This window comes from Protopterus annectens, chromosome 2.part2 (assembly GCF_019279795.1).
Source record: "Protopterus annectens isolate FY-2018-M chromosome 2.part2, PAN1.0, whole genome shotgun sequence".
Taxonomy (NCBI): domain Eukaryota; kingdom Metazoa; phylum Chordata; order Ceratodontiformes; family Protopteridae; genus Protopterus; species Protopterus annectens.
Window position 1 is genome coordinate 109,028,983 of NC_056730.1, and position 15,768 is coordinate 109,044,750.

At 35.8% G+C, this 15,768-nt stretch overlaps 1 protein-coding gene across 2 annotated transcripts in view; it reads right to left on the reverse strand.

Annotated features, from left to right (window-relative positions):
* ANKRD55 (ankyrin repeat domain 55) overlaps nt 1-15,768 on the reverse strand; it is a 1,456,090-nt gene that overhangs the window by 148,650 nt on the left and 1,291,672 nt on the right. For both annotated transcript variants that reach the window (XM_044063788.1, XM_044063786.1), the window contains one exon: nt 10,744-10,845. In XM_044063788.1, the coding sequence (XP_043919723.1) occupies nt 10,744-10,845 (102 nt within the window). The remainder of the gene's footprint in view (nt 1-10,743; nt 10,846-15,768) is intronic.

Consider the following 15,768-nt stretch of genomic DNA (forward strand, 5'->3'; position numbering starts at 1 on the left):
AGAATGATATTTTGTCTTGATAAATATACAAAACCAACATTTAAAAAAAGAATGTTTCAGCATCAATAAAATATTAACCTGAAGCAGGAATATGCTATAAAGAAACTTGCTCAGGAGGGAGCATATAAATATTTGGGAACAGATGAGGCATTAGCTATAAAACATAAGCAAATAGGAATGAAGCTTAGTAAAGAATGCATTAGAAGACTACAGTTAATATTCAAAACTATATTGATATCTTAGAATAAAGTCCAATATATAAATCATGTTTTTCTTCCTGTTCTAGCTTACAGCTTTTGTATAATTGACTGGCCACTAAAAGTATTGAATCAACTGGACATGAAAACAAGAAAAATGTTTCATGCTTATCAGATTATATATAAAAAAACAGTGCATACAAACATTATATATCCCATGCTTTGAAGGGAGTATGGCCCCCCTTGAAACTTAATACAGATATAGTGCCATAGTTATGAGACTGCAAACACATCTGATGACCAGGTGAAGTTTTAAAGTTTGATGAGAAGTCTAGGATTACATCATTGACTATGTTAGCAGACGCATTTTGTAATAAAGATGAAATGGAAATGAAACCAGAAGCAGACAAAAATCAGACATCAACTAAAAGTACCAAAAAAAGGATGAATATTAGGAAAAAGATCAGAAGAGAAGAAAGGATAAATGGCAAATCCATAAATATAGTGACAGGTATAGAGATCTTCAGGAACAACCTCATGTTGACCAAGATTTGACACAGAAATTATTAAGGAGAGGTGAAATGAAACCAAAAAATGAAAGGGAAACAATGGTGGCCCAAGACAGCAGGCTGGGTACATCTTGGTCTTCAAAATTCAATAAAAAATTGGGTGAAACAACTGCAGGTCCTGTAAAGCACAAGTAGAAACAGTAATACATTTCATTGCTGTGTGTGATACCTTCATAGCTGAGGGTCTGTATACTGAACATGCGTTTAGACTGTAGCATTGGAGATTGTGCAAACACTACAATACAGAAGTAGCTGAGAAGCTTTGGGGACATGAGCCAAAAAGCATTATCATCAGTGATAAAGTTTGTATCCCGTGGGATCATCCATTACCAATGGTTCAAAACATAGATGCAAGAGAATAATATATAGTAGTCCTAGAAACAAAGAAAGAAAGAAAGAAAGACAAATGTAGCATTAATCCTTGAAATTGTCACATCCAGTGACTATAGTGTCTTAAGTACTGAGCGATACAAAGTATGCCAATACAAGGTTTTTACAAGCATAAAATAGGAGCAATATGGAAGAAAGATATCCAGGCAGTTTCAGTAGCAGAAGGAGCTACAGGGTTAATAGAAATAATTTACAGTAGTAATTAAATATGTTATCAATACAAGTAACCCTTTATGAATTACAGATGGAGGCAATTTTAGGCACATTGTGGGTACTGAGAAGAGCACTCTTGGTTATCATCCAAATCTACATCAATACTGATTTCATGATCTTTAACTATGCCCTGATTTAGGAATGGTGCCCATCTCCATCAAGGTATGTAGACAGCCTAGGCATTTAAAGTAACAAACTCCAGACACCTCTGCAAGTTATACAAAATAACTCAGGTTAGGTAAATGAACTAAAGACATTCCAGAAGAAGAAATTATGGCCAAGAAGACAGTTAAATGTCTAAAACAATTGACATTTTTGGAGTTACTTCTGACAGAGTTGTTCCTTAGAGGTCTCACCTACCAATTAGTCACATAAATACTGACGCCTTGCTAACCTGGTATCTTAAAAAGATAAAAGAAAATATGGCAGTTGGCTCAGAGGGTTAAGGCTGTGATCTGTAGTTCTTGTGACTATGAGGAAGTCATTTAATGAGTCAGTGTTTAGGTGCAGATGGAAATTTGGGCTAGCCTCCTCAATGGTCTCCTGTTCTACAAGCTTGGTAACTACTAGAATGACATGTTTTAGAATGTTTTTTTTTCCATCATGGGTAAGGTAGAACAATGATTGAGAAGGTCACTGAAAAAAACAATCAGTAAAAACAAAATGAAAACTCCAGCAAAGCAAGAACTTCCAATGAGTGGCCTCCCAAATCTCTTGTATCAGAGGCACATGGGATATATACAAATGATCCTTATGAATATCAGGTGTTTCAGCTAATTGTTGATTCTGAATACCCATGACTTGTTTCATCATTTTACTGGACAATTGGCCAATAAAGCCAAACCCCACTAGCTGTGGAGTTACATATTATGGCCTTGTTATGACCTCGTTAGCACAGCACAGAGTGTTGGACTAAGCATTAGAAGCACAGGGTTGTTATACCCAGCTGATGTCCATTATCATTAGGGTCACTGCAAAAATTTTTGTAAATTTCAGTAAAACAACGAAACAAGTCATGGGCATTCAGAATCACCAATTAGCTGAAACACCTGATGTTCATAAAGATCATTTGCATATATCCCATGTGCCTCTGATACAAGAGATTTGGGAGGTCACTCATTGGAAGCTCTTGCTTTGCTGGAGTTTTCATTTTGTTTTTACTATCATGGGTAAGGTAGTAAAGTGCTGCAGAATACAGACTGTTATATTATATAAAGTGTTAATAGTGTCATATATTGTAAGACCCTCTGCCAAAGAATAATAACTAAATGAAATTAGAAAATGTAAACCAAAGATAAATATAACATCAGGATTAACAAATTAATATAAATGATATCCCATGAAAAACAGTGATCAGAACTGTGTTCCTGGCTGTGTTCTGCTTCAGACAATTGATACTTAGGGAGTTTCATCTTGTTCACCTGAAAACATACTTCTAGCTGATATTGCACTGAAAAAAAAATAAGTACTTGCCAAAATGTTACTTCTGTAAGACACATGTGAAGTCTCTGGCCATGCAACAAGAAAACTATTCACCAGGCTTGTTTTAGAATGCCTTTTTTAACTTTTTTCAAGTACAGATAAGCTTCATTCTCAGATAAATTTTAGATGCTATCTTGCTAGACGTGTCTTTTAATGAACAGACGTGATCACACTTTCTTTCTTCTGGAATGACTCTAAATATTATCTATGACTGGGATCCCTAAATCATAGCTTAGAACCCACAGCAGTATTAAAATATTACACTACTAACACACGTATATGCTTTACAAATTTCCTTTATCTACACATTTCTTATTTCTGAAATTAAGATGTTTACCGGGATCTTTAATCTGAGTATATACTCTATGTTTTCAACCCCAATAATATTGAAGCATTGTATTTATCTACAGCTATTCTAATAATAAGCATAGCATTATAGTTTCATCCCTAGAATTCTTATAATATTTGAGTGCTAGTCCATCTTATTTCATTAATTTGTATAGATGTTTAATAGCATAACATACTATCACATATCAGTTTTATACATGAATAAAACAAGAAAACACATTTCTTATACTAGGCCCACATATATCCATAGAAAATAAAATAGGACTAACTTTCTTACCTAGTAATCCTAAAAACTTTAGCACGTTGCTGAATGCTGAACAAGTTGTAAAAGAAGACCATATGCCAACCTTACTACCTTACAAGGCACTTGACAAAATCCAAAATAAATGAATAATGAATGAATGATGATGAGTGAATCAACTAAATACATGCATACACAAGCCACAATGGGCACTTTCATAAAGTACGAGTTAAAATGGCTGGCTGATCATGACTCAGAAAACCCTTTGAGAATATTAAAATGGTGCTTGCGAATCAACATAACCTGTTTATGCTGAGAATCACTCAATGATCCAGCTTGTAATCCATGAAAAGACGTTATGATATTACAAAAGGCTATGCAGACCTATGGCTCACAGTTGCAAGCTGAATTTTCTGCATGAACATTACACGTTTTTTGCTTACTGTGCACAGTAATATTTGCATACCAGAGGTCTGACAGCTAACAGAGAAGATTAAAGCTCTGAACTTTTAATGAGTAGCTTCCTGTAGCCAAGAGTAGTCAAGGGTACAGGGTTCTTTCCACTTCCATTTAACTATTGAGTGACTTTGAACAAGTCACCTAATCAGAAAATGTTCCCAGGTCACCCCTGAGAAGAGAAACTTATATCCAGTGGGCTTACCTAGTTAACAAATGAATAGAATAAAAATAAATAAATAAATACATTTCTATATTGGCCCAGACTAGATGCAGTTAGTAATGTAAGCTGTGTTGAAGAATATTCTCCCACCCTTGTATTATTAGTGCTAAATCAGGCTGCTGGGGTCAGTGCATCACCCTGCAGGATATTGCTGTGTTAATTCACCTCACAGCTTATTATTAGGGTTAAGAGTAAACCAAGTAGTTGCTTGAAATTTTATATAAACTTTTCAGTGCTTTTAAATCCAGTTCACTACTAGTTCACATATCAAGTATAGTGGGCACAATGCTAGACCATAAAACAATACCCACCTGTTATAAACAGTTATTTAAACTTGTTTCAGAAGATCAGAAGACCTTGCTATGTCTCCAGTCCATACTCTTTGGAAGATGGAAGCTCCCAATAATGCAAAATGGCTATGCAGCAGAAACACACACATACACTTATCGTCAAACGTATTTAAAATCAACATCTGCTTTGTTGCTCACTTTGGTCAACAACACAGCTGGTTGACAATTGTATGAGAATGCTACATTACTGGGATTGAGAACATTTCTCCTTTCCCTGGTATTGTATGATCTCAAAGTAAGAATAAATAATTAGCAGATCGTGTGAGGATTGCACCCTACAAAGAGTGCTGTCTTTTATTCAATGCCCCAATGCTATGTCTAGAAGCATATGCAGTAATGTGTTGACCTTTTTTGTTCAATATTTTTGTGTCTACGTTAGTGACATTGACATTTACATGTTTACAATTATCTTAGAAGCAATTTACTTGTAGTCAGACAAATGCAGTTATACATTTTTGGACATTGTGTCTTATACTGCCTTTTAGGCAGAATGTTATGGTGCCTAGTTTTAAGCAAGCCTGGACAACACAGATATATTAAAAAACTTCCTCAGGCCTATTGTCAACAGAGGTGACTTTTTCCTCAGAAAGAGTTTATCCTTGTGTGGAACAAAAAATTATTCATACTTCAGTCAGTCAGGTGTCATTGATAATCTCATATTTATTTGTACAGGTCATTTCAAGCATTGATTCTATTAGTTCAAAAAATGTTTTAGTTGTTTACAAATGTGATACCTTTAAAATGAGAGATCTATTTTAACCTAGTGTTTATGATTATTTATTTAATGATATCTGACCATATGTTTAATATTTTAGGTTACTTTAAATATCAAATCTAGTTTTTAATCCTTTCAGGAAATTTCATAATAGATCTACAGTTACCATGTGATATGTTTTACGATATGTATACTGTGGTGGTGGTGCTGTGGTAGCGTTGTCGCCTTACAGTAAGACGTTGTCCTGTTCGATTCTCAGCTAGAGCGTCTTTTGTGTGGAGACATACGTGAATGGGCGTACCTTCATTGAAGGCTGTGCGTCAGGGCCGGCAACTCAGCACGTAAAAATCTACTGCCAATCATTAGCAGACCAGAGTTCCGCTGTGGCGACCCCTAACCGGGAAAAGCTGAAAGACACAACAACAACAATATTTGTAGCATACCTAGATGATACTTTTAAACAAGCAATAATACCTAACAGGGTGTGTGCATTAATATGTAAATGACACCCACCCAGGGGTGTTGTGAGGTCAGATGCTGCAGCTGAAGGGCCTCTACATCTGGAAGGGTGTTACTTACACTGTAACATACACCCTGGAGGGCATTATTGCACTTAGAGAATGGTCTGTCTGTAAAATTATGTTTTACTTACTGATTTATTTTTTATTGCTATATTATTTGTTTTACATATTTTTTGGTGTAAAATAGTTCCTCCACCTAATGTTTCCATTTTGCTGTAGTATATGTAAATGGTATTGAAGGAAGCATTTTACATCCAAAAGATAACATTTTAAAATATAATATCTAGATATTTACTTTATTTTTTTTTGTCTCTTTCTCCCACAGTGTGGTTTATTGCGAGTCATTGGGTAGTAATGTCAGTAAATAACTTTCAGACTTTATTTCCTTTAGAAAATTCATGCTAACACAAATCCTATTAATTAAGCTATTTTGTAAATTTATAAGAACAGCATTTAAAATCTGTTCCTATTTTGAGCTTTTGTTCCTCCTTTATTTCAGATGTTATCCAGATTTCGAGCTAAGTGGTTGAGAGGTATGCAAACATCTTTACTGCTGCTGCCACTGGTTAATTAATCTCTCTCTCTCACACAAAGTCATAAACTCGAAACCAGAATCTCAAATTTAGAGAAACTCGAACATATGAAAGGGACAAAAAAAAAAATTTACACCTTTCAAATGTTTCCGCAGGGGGGCTTCATCCCCCTGCACCCCCCACATGGGGGCCTGTGCCCTCCACACCCTCCCTACTTAAATATACCTACTCCGAGATCGCACTATAGTGAAAGAATGGGAACTCTCCCATTCTGCACTTTACATGTAAGCACAAAATGGAAGATTTTCCATTCCTCCGCTATAGTGCAGTCACGGAACATTCACATTTAAACTGCTGGGGTACAGGGGGACCTGGCCCCCTGCAATAAGGTAAGTTAAGTTTTTATTTCTTTAAACCTAAGGCTCCCATTCACAATTTCGAGTGAATGGACGTTCGAGATTCTGGTCTCGAGATTATGAATTTCGAGCTTCCATCCATTCGATCTTGTGAAGGGGAACTACACACATATATATATATATATATATATATATATATATATATATATATATATATATATTTTATATTTTAGGTCAACCTGAAAGATATGCCATTGATAATTTTACTTCCAGCAGGGTCTCTCAAGGCAAACAGGTTTCAGTGAAGATGCTAGACTAATGATATACCACCTATCTGGGCAGCAGCAGACAGGCAGTGTTGGAGGCAGAAGATTACAATGGTGATGACATTGAATTTATACTTTGGAGAAGAAATGCCTGGCAATCCACTCTTGTATTCTATCAAGAAAACTTGATGATGATGAGACAACAACAAGAAATGAAGTGTACTGCTGGAAGATGGTTCCCTATGTCAGAAGGCACTCACCATGCTACTAGGAAAAAGCTGATGGTCACCCAGAGTATGGCCAGTATTTGTAAAGCTGACAAATCAAAGTCATCAGGTTGTCCTGATGCTAATGTTGCTGGACAGAAAAGGGAGATCAGAAGTTGCAAAGATATTCTTAACATAGGAATGTGGAATGTACGGAGCACGAACCAAGGAAAACTGGAAATTGTTAAAGATCAGATGGAAAAAGCCAAAATCGATTTGTTAGGGATTAGTGAAGTCAAATGGGCAGGTCAGGGCCACTTTCAGTGAATTGAGCATTGGATCTGCTACTGTGGTCATTAAACACACAGGAAAAATGGTGTGGCATTCATCCTCAACAATAAGCTTTTACAGATGGTACTAAAGTATAATGTTATCAGTGGTAGTCCTGTCAATATGAATACAGGGAAAGTCAATCAATGTCACCTTGATCCAAGTATATGCTCCAAGGACAGACACAGAAGATAAGGATGTAGAATTGTTCTATGAATAACTTCAATATGAAATAGATCAAATGCCAAAACAAGATCTACTGATCATTATGGGGGACTTTAATGCAAATGTACAGCTGAAGATGCAGTGGTTGGAAAGCATGGCATAGGAGAAAGAAATGAAGCCGGTGATAACAGTACAGTTCTGCAAAACCAATCAACTGTCAATCATGAATACACCACAAATGTTGCCAGTACACATGGACTTCTCCAAATGGCATGTATCAAAATCAAATTGACTACATCTGCATAGGACAGAGATGGAAATCTGCAATGTTGACAGCAAGGATTAAACCAGGACTTGATTATGGAAGTGACCACAAGCTTTTGACATGCAAGATCAAGGTAAAACTTCACAAGAAGAAGAAGACCTTTAGAAACCTTCCAAAATATGACTTTGAAAATATTCTACAGGGCTATTGGATAAAATAAAAGATTTGCCATTCTTGATACAGAAGATAGGCAGCCTGAAGAATTAAGGAATGACATCAAAACCATAATTAGTGACAAAGCTGAAAAAATATTCCAGAGGACAAAGAAAGCCAAAAGAATCACCTTGGATCTTGGAAGAAACTAGAAAAGCAGCAGAACAAAGAATGTAAGCAAAATTATCCGGTGACAGAGAAAATTATCATTAATGAACAAAGAGTTCCAACATCAAAGCTGGACAAAGAATGATATTTCAAGGATATCTGTCAGAAAACTGAATCAGAACATGTAAACAGAAAAGACAAACTATTTTATCAGGATATTAAGTGATTGTGGCAGAAATTCCAACCTCGATTGGGGATGCTTAAAGATGCCAATGGAATGATACTGAACAATCCAGAAAACATTAAAAAGAGATGGAAAGAATATACAGACAATTTATACAAAAAAGGCAACATGGATTATATTGGGGAAATTGAGCCAGAAACTGACTTTGAGGAAAAAACAGATATTTTAAAAGAAGAAGTCATAGCAGCAATTAAAGCTTTATAGAACAACTAGTCAGCTGGCATCAATGATATTCCAAATGAATTAATCAAAGGCTCAGAAAGTGCTATCATGGCCCTCACTTGATGAAAGAAAAACATGGCCAACCGACTGGACAAGATCATTGTTCATACCTATATCAAAGAAAGGTGACACTAAGGATTGTAACTACTACAGAACAACTGCATTAATTCCACATGCCAGGAAAATACTGCTGAAAATAATACAACAAAGGCTATAATTATATGTTGAGCAAGAACTACTTGAAGTTCAGATTGGCTTCAGGAAAAATTGAGGAACAAGAAACAGTATTACCAATGTTTGATGGATATTGGAGAAGAGCAAAGAATACCAAAAGCCTGTGTACTTTTGCTTCATCAATTACAGCTAATCTTTTGATTATGTCACTCATAATAAACTATGTAGAACGCATGCACAAATATGAATACCCAAACACATAACTCAGCTGATGAAGAGCCTTTATGAAAATCAAGAAGCTACAGTGAGAACTGAATATGGCAACACTGACTGGTTTCCAGTAAAACATGGTATCAGGTAAGGAAGCATATTGTCACCGTATCTGTTTAACCTTTACAGTGAATCCATCTTCAGAAAAGCAAATTTGGAAGAAGAGGGGATCGGTTTTAAAGTTGGTGGCATTAATATAAACAATCTACACTATGTAGATAACACAATGCTTATCACCAAGAGCAATGAAGACATGTTGTATCTGTTGAGCAAAGTAAAAGTGGAAAGTCAGAAAATGAAATTAGAACTGAACACAAACAAGACAAAGATTATTAACACAGAAAATGATGAAGATTTTGAGTTTAAAAACAATAGGATAACAGTTGTAAAGAATTTTAATCTCCTGGGCTCTTTTGTAAATATAGAAGCAACTAGAAGGAAAGAAATACTTTGCAGAATAGCACTTGGTTGCTCTACAATGAAGGGTCTCGACAAAGTATTTAAAAGCAATGAAATAACACTTAAAACAAAGATCAGACTTAGCCATGCACTTTTCTTTATGGTCAATTATGGATGCGAAAGCTGGGCACTACAGAAATGGGAGAGAAAGAAGACTGACACATTTGTACTTTGATGCTGGAGAATTCTTTGCATGTCATGGACTGCCAGAAGAACTAACAAATCAATTTTGGAAGAAATCAAATTGGTTATGTCACTCGAAGCCCAAAAGATGAAGTTACAACTGTCTTATTTTGGTCATACCGTCAGAAGAGAGAGATCACTGGAGAAGGACATTATGTTTGGAAAGATTGAAGGAATAAAGCAAAAAGGGTGACCTGCAACCAGATGGTTGGACACATTGAGAACAACCATAGGAATGACGCTGAAGAACCTTGCTGAACTGGGTCTATATTACATCATTTAACTCACAAGAGTTCGAACTATGCAATATCATACCATGAAGTTCGAAACCCAAAAGTACGAAAACACAGAACAGCGATTTTTTTTTCCCCAGGGAAAAAATTGCTGTCCTGGTACAAAAAAAAAAAGTACACTTTAAACTTAAACTAATGTGGTGGGCTTCACCCCCCACACCCCCAGCTTGGGGCACTGTGTCCCCCACATCCCCCCTACTTAAATATACCAACTCCAAGATCGTACCACAGTGGAGGAAATAGCAAAGCCATGAAATCAGCCCACCGATTTTTTTTCCTTGGGGAAAAAAAATTGGTGTTCCGTGGCTTCGCTATTTTCACATTTCGAACATATGGGTTTGATATTACAATGTTTGGACTCCTGTGAGTTCGACATTGTAATATAGACCCGCTGGACTGGCATGGAACTGACTTGTTTATGGATCTTTAATTCATCAAGTTGCTAGGACTGAAACCCGGGTTTATGGCACCTAAAGAGAGAATTATCGAATCTAGTTTTTAATATTTTCAGGTAATTTTATAACAGGTTTATAGTTACCATGCAACATGTATTATACATACACAAGTAGAATACCTGGGACATCATTTGTGTTTTATTATTATTATTAGTTACTGCATATACTATTAAAAGGAAAAATATTAAAAAACTAAACTTTTTGACAAAAACTGTTAAGACCAGCAATGCCAAATACATTCACTTCAGGGTTGCCATGATTTTCAGGCTGCTTGATTGGCAGAGGTCTCCACTTACTTTTTTTAGCACAGTGATCAGGTATAGGTTCAAGGTTATTTCTAACATAAGCTGCGTCCTTTACTTTCAGTCGTTCCACAGGAGAATGTTGAATGCTGAGCCCTGCAAAAGAGAGACAACATCAGATGCTTGCACATTATCTGGTTCGATTGTCCACTGCAAGTCTCAGATTTCAACACTTTGGTCACTTTGGCTTAACATAAATCAGGTGCACTTCTTCCAAAAAGTCCATAAAACAAAACATTTGTATTATTTTCTGACTTGAGTTTCTTTGTTAATTTCTTGTAGTATATAGCCTTTTACTTTCATTCTCATGGTCAGTTATTATTGGATTAACTGAATTTAAATTAATTATGGTAAGGTGCTAAGGTAAAATTAGGTAATAAATAGGGGGATTTCCTTAATCATGGTTCGTCAAGAAGTTCTAGAATCTAGCCTAGATCATGTCTGAAATTGTTCTTCTTATTTTTATGCCCAACTGGTTAAAAAAAAACACAAAGAGGTGCACTTTACCAGCAGGGATAAAAACAAGTTATGTGTCATTGACCTCCAAGTGTTATTTGCTGAATCATTCCACAAATAGATTATTGCAATAAAATAGACAAACACCTGAAAGTACCATAAGTTAGAAATTGTAAAAGAAAATGCCAAAACTGATTGAGAATGCTTCACATAAAAGTGTTTTCCTCATTAACATGTTTTTGAATTATATGATTATATGGCATTTATTAATTTCAGAATAACTGTCTATATATCACTTTTCACTTCAGACATGTACCTATGTAAACTGGAAAAAAAGGTTGAGGACCTAAAGAAAGAAAACTTAAAACTAGCACACTGCACGACTGCAAATACAGCATCAGCATTCCTTTATGATTGCCATAACTGCACTGCCACAGCATTGGCATCTACTGATGTCACTTCCTTTACATCATATACCCAGGGCATTTTCACTAATCCTAGCTACACTTCTGGTTCACAGAATAGTGAATAACTATACATTTTTAACCAGGTAAGCCCACTGGATAGATTCCCTTTTCAAGTGCCACCCAGCAACACTGTCTAGTTAAGTGACACATTAAGCAAATGGAGGTGGAAGACATCATGCCCTGTGCTGTGAGTTACAGGCAGGAAGCATCTCATTAGCACCTCAGTGCTTTAAAACTGTGCCAGAAAAAAACAGATGTACGGCTGATGAATCTACTCTCCTTAATGACACAAGAGAGTATTCCAGGGTGGACCAAGGACTGAGCTTAAGCCTAAAAGGTAAGAATCCTGAAGGGCTATGCGTTATTGCTATGAGCAATGTAAAATTATGTGCTAGTGCTTGTTCTGTTGGAAAAAGTTGTGTGCACTGAACATTGCACATCTCTCAGGCCTACATAAAAGATGGGATCTAAAAAGCAAATCTCTTCTGGAGAAAGGTGAGTGACCACAAGGGGAAATTTTGAATGCTCAGGTGAGAAATAGATGGAGAAGAGAGGGACAGGGAAAAACTCACTATTAGCAAAATATCCTGTGGCAGAAAAAAAATAAAATAAAGATAGATTTGACTACCTCACACTGCAAACAAACATCATGTGGTGATTCTCTCATGAACTGTTAAAAACTCAAAAGAGAGAACCTCAAATGGTATAAAAAGATAGTATCATAAAACTGAAGCACTACTAAGATTGAATCATAAAAACATTGAATACTTCACTCTCACTAAAAAAGCACTATACCAGTAATTCTCAGCTAAAAATGACATCAAGTGTCATCTTGGTGATAGTACTGTCAGAGAAAGTTTTTTTTACTAATATAATGTGTAGGGTTAGGGTTAGGGTTAAGGGTAAGGGTTGTGTTATGGTTAGGGTTAGAGGTATGCTTAGAACAAATGAGTAATGTGGGCAAAGAGGCTTCAGCAAACTTTGCAAAACATTCAGCAAAATTCCCCAAACAGTGCACTTCAGTTGTTAAATCTGGCTTTGGATACTTGAATTGTTTGCTACCACGTAAAGTCTTAATATCTTTACAAAACTGCTTTGAGCTACTAGATAGACTAATTTAACAGTTTTATTTAATGTTACTTCTACTTTTTTTGCACATAAGTCCATTGTTTCCTTCTAAATACTTTGACGGTTTACTTTCTGAAGCATCATGTGTTTTATATCAAGAACTGTTGCGCATCATATCCAGTCAGGGTCACAAGATATGTCTCAGCCTGCATTGTCTCAGTATATGAATCCTATCTTTTTAATTTCTCCATGACTTTTGAGTTTCTAATACCATGATGGGAATGGATCCTGTTCCTAAGTCAAAGTCTGATTAAAGTTCATGAAATTAGTATTCTTTCAGTCTTTGATATTAGCCAAAAGTAATTTTCGCAGTGCCTGTAATGTACCCAGAATTGACTCCTTCTGCAATTCATATGAAGTCACATGTATCAATAACATATCTAAATATGACTGTAATATATTTTTTATAAGACCCATTGCTTTTACTATTATTGGAACTGGATCTGGGTATCCTTCGTCCACATTGTCTTTGTTTCTGCATGCAAATCCTGGTATTTTATGACTTTGTGTCTAACCGTATGTAGGACACTATAATCACTGGGTGTAGCAATTTCAATGATCAATCCTACTTTTGTCTTCTTTTCCTGGATTGCTATATCTGATATTCTTGTATCTATTTTTTTAACTTTTGGTAATGGATAATTCCACATGATATAAGCTTCACCATTTTCTATAATGCTTTGTGGCGCATGTTTCCAATGCTTTTCAACTACTTCAATATTATAATGTTTGCACAATCCCCAATGAAACAGTCTTGCCACATTATTATGCCATTCATTGTACAGGTCATATGGCATTAGTACATCATACCCAGCAACAAGATGTGTGACTGTTTCCAATTTTGTTTTACAAAGCCTGCATTTGTCTGTTTCTCTGACATGTTCAATAGACTTTGTAAGCCAACATGGATGTAGTCTACGATCCAGGGCTGCCAATATTAACTTTTCATCTTTTACCTTAAATTCACCTCTGCTTAACCATCCCTGCATTAAATCCTGATCAACATGAGATTGTTCGGAGTTTTCTGTACTTGCAACTATATTTATGCATTTTTCACATTTTTTGCCTTTTCATCTGATCCTTCACCTTATATTGTTTTTTTTTTTCTTTCTTGACACATTCAATTGCTGTCTGATTTTTATCTACTTCTGGGTTGGTTTCCATTCCCATGTGACACTGATATGCTTCTGCTAAACTAAGCAGGGAAGCCATCTTAGACTTATTCTTCTCCTGTTTTGAAACTTTCTCTATATTTGCATCTTGTGATGTGAGCAAACATGCATGTAGCCCTAGGATTGCAGATCTATACATGTAATCAATCTCATGGAGGCACATACCTCCTTCAGAAAGGGGAATTTATAATCTTGGTATAGAGTGATTTTTATAAATCATTTAAGTATGAAACATTTTTCTTGTTTTCCTATCATACCAATCTAATACCTTTTAGGGTCAGTCAATCACTGCAAAACTGTACGCTAGATCAGGAAAAGCAAATTGGTTTATAGCTTCGACTTTGTTCCTAGGTGTCAGTGCTGTTTCCAGTATTAATTTTAGTCTTCTAAAATATTCCTTATTAAGTTTAATTTAAATCTGTTTATGTTTTATTGGTGATCCTTCATAGTTTCCCAACTATTATACACTCCCTCTTGCTCAGATTCTTTTATATCCCATTCCTGTCCTAGACCTTTTTCTTGGTGCGGCAGCTTTCCCGGCTTTCCTGCTTTAAAGGTTGCTTTTGCACATTTAACAAGACCAAATGACATTTTTGTATTATCTGCAAAGGTTTTGACCACTTGCAGTTGTGCTTTCAGTTCCATCCACAAAAAGAAGATGAGAAATCTTTACACTTTTTTTGTTTTCTGGGAGCCACATTGTAGCCATGATGTAATATATTAAGTGAACAGCTTAATGGTTTAAGGGAAAGTTAAAAGAGCAGCAGTGACAATAAGTCACCCTGGAAAATCCCCCTTTTAATTTTTATCCCTTGGATCATAATTTGTCCTTTATCATGGCTTAGCTGCAAAGTGGTTTGCCACTGTTTCATGGTTACTGTAATGTAATCGATCAATGTGGGGTATATCTTATATATTTGCAAGCACTTTTTTCCATGATGTAGGATACTGTCAAATGTCTAGCCATGCCATACTTAGATTCTTCCCCTTTTTACAATTCTCCATTATGACTTTATTTAACAACAAATGATCTTTTGTTCTATATGACATTCTTTTGTTACCCTTTTGCTCTATGGCCATAATTCAGTTTTCTTCTAAATGACTATTAACTCTGCTGGCATCCATTTCAGTGTATAGTTTATACATCATTGGAAGGCAAGTTATGGGTCTATAGTTTTTTTAAGATAGCTTGCAGGTTCACTCATTTTTCCTGTAGTGTACCAGGTTGGCATCTGTTCAATAGTTCTTAACCATGGCTAAATCTTCAGGTAAAGATGCTGAGACTTAATTGTATTTGCTAACTCTTTCTGTATATTGTACTATTACCCAGCTAATTGATGCTGAAACTTAATAATAATTGATAATTTCTATTCTATGTGTTCTTATCTACTTTTTTAAATATTTGGAGCTTTTCTCACTGGGCCTCTGTTGAAAATGGGTTTCTGCCCATTTGGACTTTTCCCAGTCAACAAATATTAAATAAGTAAATAAATAATGCTTTTAGCCAGGAGTTGGGTCTATATCAGAACAACTAAAGCGCATATGTGCGACTACATAAAAGTCGACACATAATACACAAAACCTGTAAACAGCGAATGGCCACATAATCAAATTTTTTCCTAGTGAAAAAATTCACGTGGCTGTTTGGAAAAAATTAAAATTAAAAGCCATTATCAGGTGGGGGGCTTCACCCCCCATGCCCTCCAATGTGGGGGGCTGTGCCCCCATGCCTTGCATTACTAAATATACGAACTCCGAGATCCACCTATAGTGAAGGAAAAGGCAACTCCATGTAG